The sequence below is a fragment of the Perna viridis genome, chromosome 13 (assembly GCF_037379345.1).
Source record: "Perna viridis isolate PV_CMFRI_1.1 ecotype Kerala chromosome 13, ASM3737934v1, whole genome shotgun sequence".
Taxonomy (NCBI): domain Eukaryota; kingdom Metazoa; phylum Mollusca; class Bivalvia; order Mytilida; family Mytilidae; genus Perna; species Perna viridis.
Window position 1 is genome coordinate 4,417,132 of NC_142457.1, and position 10,822 is coordinate 4,427,953.

Here is a 10,822-nt window from a genome sequence, read left to right on the forward strand (position 1 = left end):
ACCTCTAGCATCTGACATGCTGATACCCACTGCAAATGTGAATAAGCTAAACATGTGTTTTAATATATTTTAAGTCTTTTATTTACATAAAAGAAGTTTAACTCATTGGAAATCAAGCGATAAAAATCCCTTTTTTTAAATACATGTACATTTGTAATGAAGACAAAGTAACCGGACATTTCGAATTAGGTCACTAATTTTACGGAATTCAATTTATTTTTGCCAAACAAACTAGGTCGGTACATGTAATGGCAATTCGTTGGTTAATTCAGTATTTTCGTTTCGCAAATTAAAATTCGTTATTTTATTAACCGAGTGTATCCATTCAAAATGCTAAAAACAAAATCTGAAGTTCAACAAAGGATTTCCTGGATTGCTGGATTTCTCATCAGGTAGGCCATTTGTTTTTCTTCAGTTTAGTCACCTTCTCCCGTATAAGGGTAAAGAATCAGTATAAAATGTAAAATTTTACTGTAATTCTGCCGATTTCAAAGAACGTCGGAATTAGCAGTTTGCAATATGGCGCTAGGAAGTAGGAGGTTGGGGTATGGAGGAACGGAATTACAACCGCGTACATTGTAGGAGTAGATGAAAAGCACCCAATTTTGTAAATGTAGTAAGATACAAGTATATTGTTTGTCTTGAGCCGGATATTTGCCATGGCAACGTTTGTTTCTAAAACAAAACAAACACAACTAAATGATCAAAACCAAACCACACAAAAACAACAACAGCAACAAGCAGACAAACAAAAACAACAAAACAATGAAAGAAAAACCAAGGAAAATATGCCCCGATCACTTATTTTTTAATAGTAGCGTTTGTTTCGATGTTGTTTTCGTTGATTTATGTTTTACCCACTTTCTTCCGGTTCCCTGTTTAGTAGAGGAATGAAACCCCCAAGACATTATGTAGTTCTGCAGCATTATAGTATATGAGTGTGTGTGTTCTTGTTCATTTAGCTTTGAGATAGTTTAATTATCTCCCGCTTTAAAAGCGGAAGGTTAATAGTGATCATTATGTCTCTCCGTTCGCTCATCCCTAGTTCTGGATAATCAAAACTCCTCTCATACCGCAGAATGGTATTTGATGAAACCTTCACACAATCTTTATCACGTGAAGTCAATGAGCACCTATTTGTTTTTTCATCCAAATGACTCAGGTGGGACCCAGGGTTGGAACTTGTAATTTTGTGAATTTCGAGCAAGACCATGGAACAGTCTTTTCAAAATCCTATATATGTCTGTAGGTAGGGGCGCCTGGAATGTGAACAAGTAAGCTTTGATCACAGTTTTTCTAGTTTCGATATTATTTCATTTATTTTCTAAAATTCAATCTAAATGCCAAGGGTTTGTTTATATCCACCCAAGACAACAGACCGGAACACGACAATAGTCATTTCCTTAACATTTAAATGACGAAGAACAAGTTTTACAAATACAATTAATGTTTCCTTCCGAATGGTCCATGACAGACTACATCTGGTTAAATGCAGTGGTTTCTGATAGATAAAAATAATGGTGTGTCCGCACATTGACCATTAGATAGTGTGAAATTTGATTGATTGCGGGAACGATTGTTCTTCAGTTAAACAACAATTCATTTTACGATCGTAAGACAAGTTGTTAACGTCAGGTTCGAAGCAGTTGTTTTCACTATCTTGTGGACCATGTCTTTTGATGACGAACCTGGATCTGGGTCCAATGTTTGTAGCTGTGTTACTGCTATCGTCGTGGTAATTGGTGTTATCGTTGCTAGCGTCATCGGGGCATCATTTGGTTACCTAGAATACCATGAGGTAAGATTTGCCGCTATTGAAAGACTCGTACTAGTTTCCCCATGGTCAATAGTAGTAAAACGGGTGTTCACACCCTCCACGGACAGACCAGACCGTATGTGTATTGTATGACACAAGCGTATTATCTGGGCAATCATCATTTCTTTCTATAAACCGATTTAAACTAAATGCGTTGTGTTGGTATCAAATAGGAATGAAATCAAACAATTTAGTAGCACTCCAGCTAAGAATCATGCAAAATGTGATTCACGGGTTAAAAGCTTACATATTTTCATTTTTTTTTAATTGCCATAGTAAACAGAAATTAACATTTGGTTTTTCATATAACCCGTGTTCTTAGAAGATAAAAATATATAGAATGCTCTCTAGGTTTCAAAAGTAAGTGAGAGAACTCTGTAAATGACAGTCTAATACAATAGAATATATTGGATTTTCAATGTTGAATATCCCTTAAGAGCAGACAGATTTGAATGTATAATTACACATTTCTTAATATGGAGTATTAAAACAACTTAATTACAAAAATAAAAATATGAAGCCTTTTTGGGGAGGTATCACAGTTTTCGGATTTTGCATGGTTTTTAGAAAGATAACTACTTAAGTAAAACTGGATTATGATATATTTCAAGCACATTGAACAACTTTGTCTTGATCAATAATGTCTACTAAAATGAATCTATTGTACATTGTAAATAATTTTGTGTTGGTATGCAGATTTTGTCAATATACAATGGTATGCATGCATGTATGTTCATGATAGTAAGGTTCCAGTCATATAGATTTTATTAAACGTTTAAACATTAAAAATAAACATTTCCATATTTGAAAGGCGTTGAATTCAAACTACGGAACCTTTGGACTTGTCGAACACTATCTGTCGGACGAACTATATGTTTAACATTGATGATCAGAGTGTAATTCATACACGTAAAAAAAAACCGTATTGCGCCAGCGCCTTCGATAAGTCGCAAAATGAGAATATAAGTACAAACAAGAAACATTAATTAAAACTAATATTGCTTTTCGGACTCTTTTCTTTCGAAACCGGAAAAATGGAACAGTTGTACCGGAAGCGACGGGATAGTGTCCTGTGTATAGAAGGAATCATATTGCGGTTGCTCAAGTCATGTCCGGTGTCAACCATTACCTCGTGAAAGGGATTGGCACACTATGGTGGTTATAACAGGACACATGTACATTATTTAATTGTAATTCAGTACTGTAGGTACATGTATATTTTGTGTAAATGTATTTATCATTTATTGTTATTAAAATCTATTAGAAATGCTGCAATTATTATTTATTTTGAATGATGTAGCTTGGTCTAAAACGTCAGAAATCAACAGGAACTGTTTACAAAACCGAGGTTTATACTGGAGGGCGGTATTTCATTGGACCTGATTTCGAATTCAAAGTATTCCCAGCAGACTTACATAATGTGACGTTGTCTGGTGCTAAAATCTTTACATCTGATAAACTAGAGGTTGGTACATTGTATATGTGACTCTATTAGAAGGGTCTGAAAAATTCCCAACGATGTTAGAACTGTCAAGTTTACGATGCAGATTTTTTAGTCGTTCCCTCGGCGCGATTCGAACTCGTAATGCTGTGACATCTATGGCAGCACCGCCTGCACAAAGTCCAGCGCCCTAGACCACTCGGCCAGCTAGGCTATATAACAATATAGCTTTCGCTGGCCGGGTCATTCCTCCTCGTAGAAATAATCTAGGGCTCTAAATACATATAGTGCGGGCGGTGATGCCACAGATGGGATTCCACTGAGGGAGTGACCAGATGCATTATAAATTTGCAAGCAAGATGGTTATAGATATATGTATATGTAATATTTGTATCAGCCATTGAGTATACATGAATTGTATTTTACATTTTTTATATGACTACATGTATGTATTAAAATACCAAAAGTAATCACACACGTACATTTAGAAAACACTATTTTTTTCGTAATGATATTTATCCCACCTTTTCTTACATGGTGTAATTATAGATTGCAGGAAAGAAAAAAATTCTACTCCAAAACCGTACAAATGGAACAGGAACACCAGAAGCTACGGGATGGCGCCTTCTGTTTGAGAAGAATCATGGCTGATCGTCCGGAAATCAACCATGCGTAACTAGATGAAATAGTGCATGCATCATTGTCACCTTTTATGTTTGTGGTCCACGGTTGTTTATTTTTACTAGTATGATTTAATTCTTTAGAGACAGGGAACATGGTTGTTTCAATTTTACATATTTGTCATTCTCGGCCAAATTATATATAGATATTTATATATTTTTGTAGGTTACAGTAAACGCATATTTCCAGTATTTAATCAGGAAAACAGAACTTGTCAGTTTACACGATGCTTATAACCTTGACTACAATGAGATAATTAAGTCGAGTGGTTTGGATGCCATGAAGGTACATGTACATGTACATTTAATTAAGTACCACCAGTTTATGTAATAAACATACAGGAAGTGATCGTGCATGTCAAAAACCCACATTAATCACTTATAGTTCTAAATTAGAACAGACCAAATAACCAGTCTTTGTTTGTCATTCGATTTTTTACCTATATGGCACTTTATGCATCGTTGTTTTTCCAAAAAAGATGGTACACCTAGATACAAATATATAGTTCTTGGTAGAGATTCCTCATACTTTGTAAGAAATAATTCCAAATCATCTTCCAAATATACAGAGGAAGATGTTTACAAAATGCTGGAATTTTTAATTGACAACATATTTGTCCAGTGTGGTGGACGTGTATTTCAACAAACGGTCGGCATTCCACTGGGAACAAAGTGTGCTCCTTTACTTGCTGACCTATTCCTTCACTCTTATGAGGCTGACTTTATAGCTGATCTGATCAGAAAGAAAGAATATCGTTTGGCTAGATCCTTCAATCTCAGTTTCCGCTATATAGATGACGTATTATCTTTAAACATTCCTAATTTCGGGGATTTGATACATCGCATCTACCCAAAAGAACTTGAGATAAAGGATACTACAGACACTGCGAAGTCAGCCTCATATCTTGACCTACACTTAGAAATCGATGGTAAAGGAAAACTATTGACCAAACTTTACGATAAACATGATGACTTTTCATTCAGAATTGTCAACTTTCCTTTCATCTGTGGCAACATCCCTTCGGCTCCTGCGTATGGAGTGTTCATATCACAACTCATACGTTATGCCAGAGCTTGCCGAAACTACGCAGACTTTTTGTATCGCGCTAGAACTCTAACAAATAGGCTTCTGGAACAAGGTTATGTTGCTACGAGATTGAAGTCATCACTACAAAAGTTTTTTGGTCGTTATCATGAACTCGTGGATTGTTATGGTGTATCCATCAGCACCATGAGAACTGATTTATTCAACGAGTTATAGTTTTCCTTCCCTCGTTTGTCTACCCCGGACTTGACTTTTTATGAGCAACTCGGCGGGTGTTTCTAGAAAAGCAGAGGAAGCTTACCCTACCGGTGCACCTGGTCCATGCTCCCAGTTTTTAGTGGAGTCCGAGGTGCTCATTTACTTTTGTTACTTTGTATGTATGATTTTAGTTACTTTATGTTCTTTGTTGTGTATGTCTGTTTTCCCTGACTGGTCTTTGTCCCTGGATTACATTCTTTTGATTACCGCTATAACCTTGGTTCCCTTGATTACTCTTGCAAGAGTTATCTTTCTTGAGATGGTTTGATTTTGTTGATTTTAGAATAGTGGTAGCTGAATGAATGATTTTCTTAAAAATACAAATCTGAACACAGACTACTAGTACCTACTAGCACATGTAGACCTGTTTCTTCGGTAGGTTTTTCTACACCATATGCAGTGTCTGAATTTTAAATGAACTGGTTCTAAGTAAGAGGTTGGGATGACTTAAAGCCAATTGATTTAAATGCCCTGAAGCTACATTTGATTAAGTCCAGTAGTTTGGATGCATTGAAGGTACATATTAGTTAGTCGAGAAGGTACATTTATAATGAAAGGAGCTGGGTCTTAACCATATGATGCGTAGCCGCGTTTTTATGGTTTTGGCTACATCTATCTGTTTTCAGAAAATGTGAAATATGACAATGAATGTACAAAGTATGAAAACTGTCATACATGCTAATGTGAGGAAGGTGTCATTCTTCGAATGTTTCAAGGATTTCATTCCTGAAAAAAGTGCCCGAATTGTCTAAAATTAGTCAGGTTCAATTATATGGGTTAGGTAAGTAGAACTTGTCTTCATGAATTTAGTCCGTTTTATTCAATTTGTCTTTCAAGAAATTTGATATCAATGATATATTTTGTTCTAATTTTACAGAGCGTCAATATATAAACACGACTTTTTCAATTGTCATTCGACGCTCGCTTTGACGTCACTTGACACCAGTATGATGCTCAACCATGACGGCATAAAACCTGGCATTTCATTGGACGAAATTGATACAAGCAACGGGAAATGCAAGGTTTCATTAAGGGTTTTAGTGTCCGTAATGTTTTCAATCACGTTTATAGAAATTTGAATTATAATCAATCTTATTTAAATATTGCATAAATGAAAAAAAAAGCTCGTGGAACCAATAAAATAACTGAAATACCAAGCAGCACAGTGATCATACAGTTCATGAAATAGAATCTAAATTTTTCTATTTCACCATAGGGGGCTTTGACTGTGTACAACACTAGAGAGTTGATTAGCAACCGGTCTATCATAGAGGAAGCAACATGGAAGGCAGTCAGAGAGCGACTCGGTGGCACGTGCTGCAATGAATACTGTGGCCAAACAAACAAATGTAGGATATAAAACAATATTGAGTTTCTTAAATTTCGTATTCATCATTGCTGGGTTTTCTTATTGACATCTTGGTGTGTTGCCACTGTTACTAATATGGGGTAGGCATTGCCTAAATCAGCGAGCACCGTGAGCTTTACGGTACGTGTACCGTCTGTGTGGGACTCGTAAAATAATGAAGGTCATTTCAAGGGTGGGGGGGGGGGGTGTCGACCCGCATGAAAATTTTTGCTTCGGAAATGAAATATTTTTATTTTTATTTAAGCAGCAAGCGAAATAAATATTTTATTTTAAAAATCTGCCTTGTTAATTAATTGGGAAGTTTTTTTTAAGTAAATGGATAACTTTTGAGTAAACAAAGTTTTTTTTCCACCTGGTGCATGCTCCTAGTTTTTAGTGGTGTCCGAGTTGCTCATCTGCTTTTGTTACTTTGTATGTATGATTTTAGTTACTTTATGTTCTCTTTGTTGTGCATGTCTGTTTTCCATGTTTTGTCTTTGTCCCTGGATTACATTCTTTTTATTACTGCTATGACCTTGGTTCCCTTGATTACTCTTCCAAAATTCCAAACCCATACCCCCTTTTCCCTCGCTCTCAAAATCGTCGGTAACTTTTTAGCACTTCGCTATACTTGACATATTTCACCCTTAAGGGCATATCCAGCAACGTCCTTTTCAGTTTTGGTCCGTCAGATCAATCCGTACAGGTATCGGATATACTACAGTTCTTCACGGATGGTGGGATTATTTTACACATATCATGTGACGTAAACAAAATTCAGACGAGAGCTGCGAATTCACAGGCGCTTGTTTCTGTCTATGCGGGGGAAATACTATCATATAGGGATCAACTAACAATGCCAAGCAGAAACAAGCGCCTGTGTGCGAATTCCAAACAAGAAAATGATTGCCTTTCCTATAGATCTCAGAAAAGCTATGCTTCTATTTGGATAATACAATCGGAGTTATACTTTTTATCCAACGCGGGTTAGGTTCTTGACAACAGCGAAAATACACGTACGTACATCGACGTGTTTACGAACTTTTTAAGAACATCATATTCATTTCTTTTAATTAGTTAAAAAAAATACAGAGAAAGACTCGAGACAATAAAAAAAAAGAAAAAAAAAGAGCAATTTATTCGTACTGAAACGTAATATTAACCTATATATTTTTATTTGTTTGATTTAAGGAAGCAATGTAAAGACAGTCACTTTTTGTTACTTCCGGGACATGATTTTTTTTTCGTTAGTATATTAGGGAACCTTATGGAAAATTTAGATGGTACATGTAGTAACCGTAGAGCTCATACTGCTTTGCGGTGCTCGCTATATAAAGTATACTCCATAAAAATTACACGGAAATTGCCTAAACAACGTATACAAATATTTACGCTGCATGCAAAGGTCTACCCGTCTCCTCTTTGTCTTTCACGTCGAGACTTCTGTTTCTTCTTTTCTATAAAGACTGCATTGCCCCTCCATGAGATAAAATATATGTACATCATGGTTTAAGTTATAAAGATGGGACATTAATAGAAAAACTAGTCATACCCTGCCACGAAATTATGAAACTAGAGGCTCAAGAGAGCCTGAATCGCTCACCTGGTTAACCATTTGCTTATATGGAAAACTTGAGGAATGAGACAGGCTAAGTTAAAATTACCTGAATTGTCAAATGCAAGAAATGCTTTTCATAGCATTTTTATGACCTGAACCAGAATTTTGCTGAAGGCAACAATTTTTGATTTTTTTTAAAAAACCTGTCATATGACCCCTATGTTCCATTTTTAGTATAGGCAGCCATATATCTATCTATTCACGGATTAAAAAATCACAACAGTCATTTTGAGCACAATACACTTAAGAACTATTATGCTTATTTTCATTCAATGATTTTTAATGGTTTTAGGGAAAAAGATTTTCAAAGTCGTACATGTGAAAAAACAAAAACAACAAAAAACTGTTCCAGGGGTCGTAACTCCTAAATTAGTCAATGAATGGTTTTGAAAATTTCGGCATAGGTCCTTCTCATGATGCTTAATAATTTTATCCCATGTCAGAAATTTGATAAAGGCAACGGTTTTTGAGTTATTTGCAAAAAGCTGCCATCTGACCCCTATGTTCTATTTAAGTAACGGTGGCCATGTTTTTTCATGAATCAACAATCCCAACGGTCATTTTGTGTAGGATTCCCTAAGGAACATAAATGCCAACTTTAATTGAATTCTGTGCAATGGATTTTGAGAAGAAGATTTTCAAAGTTGCACATGCCAAAAAAAAAAAAAAAAAAAAAAAAAAAAAAAAAATGTTTAAGGGGCCGTAACTTCTACATCAGTTAACCAATGGTTTTGCAAATTTTGGCATAGGTCCGTCTCATGATGCTGAACAATAAATATTACCATATGCCAGAAATTTGCTAAAGGCAACGGTTTTTGAGTTATTTGCAAAAAAACTGCCATCTGATCCCTATTTTCTATTTTAGTAACGGTGGCCATGTTTTTTCATGAATCAACAATGCCAACATTCATTTTGTGTGGAATACCCTAAGAAACATAAATGCCAACTTTAATTGAATTCTGTGCAATGGATTTTGAGAAGAAGATTTTCAAAGTTGCACATGCGAAAAAAGCAATAAAAAATGTTTCAGGGGCCGTAACTCCTACATTAGTCAATGAATGGTTTTAAAAATTTCGGCATAGGTCCGTCTTATGATGCTGAACAATATTACATCGGCCATAATTTTGCTAAATTCAAAGGTTTTTGAGTTATTTACAAAAAAACTGCAATCTGACCCCTATGTTCTATTTTTAGTAACAGCGGCCATGTTTTTTCATGGATCAAAAATCCCAACGGTTATTTTGTGCAAAACACCCTAAGGAACAATCATGCTAAGTTTAAGACCTGTCAGTCCAGTAGTTTCAGAGGAGAAGATTTTTTAAAATTTGTCCACGACGACGACGGACGCCAAGTGATGGCATAAGCTCACTTGGCCTTCGGGAAAGTTCAAAATGTTCAAAATGACCTAACTTAGAAACTAAACTGGATTTTGCTGAAAATTGAGCTAAATCTGTATTTATTGTATTGAACAAGTTGACTCTGCAAAGTCTAAAAAAAAAATCATTGATCTGTTCTTAACTTATCATCTGGAAGCCGTCGGCGGACGGACCGACATACAGACTGACACTTAACATTTCGGAGGGTATCACGTAATACCTCTCCGCTTTCTTTGGCGGAGTATAATTTTGGGACAATTGTATAGTTGAGCGGAGAGGGAAATTAGGCTCGTATCTACCGTTTCTTTGTTTATTTTAGTATGTAGAAACTGCTTGGTAGTTTGCACAAGTGAAGATAAAGGTATGAACGTTGAGGTTAAGTACTTCCAGCTAGGTTCTATAAAGATACCATCTGAAGTACAGACTACTCTACTGAGACAGTTACTCGAGAAGGAGCAAGCAGAGGAAGAGCAATTGAAACAGGAAGCTATTGTCGTTAGGAAGTCCATTCAGAAGGAGGTAAAATTTACATGCGTTTAAAAAAACTATGTAGCTTTTATTTTGTTTTAGCGATATAACTAGTTATTTAACGATTTTTCAGTGAAGAAAAAAGAGAAACTAAGCCCTTAACCATAGTCTTTCCCGCCATAAAGCACATTGTTACCTCCTAAGAGCAACAAGAAACTACTTACTAGAAATATTACTTGTTTCCTACATGTATATCCAACTGAACACTGATAAAATCAATGTTTTCATTTTCATTCCATTTTTGTAGGTTCAATTCATTAAGAATCAAGCAGCTGAGATAAGCCAAGAAGCAAAAGCCACAGCCAGCCTAATATCCTCCATATCAAAGGCTAATTACACCGCTGCACTTGAAGGGGCCAGAACTGAGGGGCTTAAGAACGTCTTTAATACTTTAGGCTTTAATCAACAGGATCAAAAGAACAGTTTTGATTACCTGAGAACTATCCGTGGATTAGACAAGACACATATTACTGTAGATTACCAACAAAGAATTGCAGGAAATCTGGCCGGATCAAATTAGTACCTTTCTTAAGAAGTTCAGATGTTTGAAATTGCATAATATTCGTTGTTCCCGGTTTTTTTGTATTTTAAACTTTCAAGCATTTCATTTCTAATGTCATAATTTGTACTTTTTAACTTTTTGTAGAACAAATTTTTCACTGTAAACTTGTTAACGTATGACTGCTAAAACAATACGTACTGAAAGTTAAAA

The 10,822-nt window shown here is 35.6% G+C and overlaps 1 protein-coding gene across 1 annotated transcript; it reads left to right on the forward strand.

Moving 5' to 3' along the window:
- Positions 1-1,435: 1,435 nt before the first annotated feature.
- On the forward strand, positions 1,436-10,822 carry LOC148599312 (uncharacterized). Its single transcript, XM_088558367.1, has 6 exons — positions 1,436-1,798; positions 3,117-3,281; positions 4,104-4,223; positions 6,457-6,589; positions 9,902-10,101; positions 10,358-10,822. Exons 1-6 carry the CDS (start codon positions 1,670-1,672, stop codon positions 10,628-10,630), a joined length of 1,020 nt encoding a protein of 339 aa, XP_088414493.1. The 5' UTR covers positions 1,436-1,669; the 3' UTR covers positions 10,631-10,822.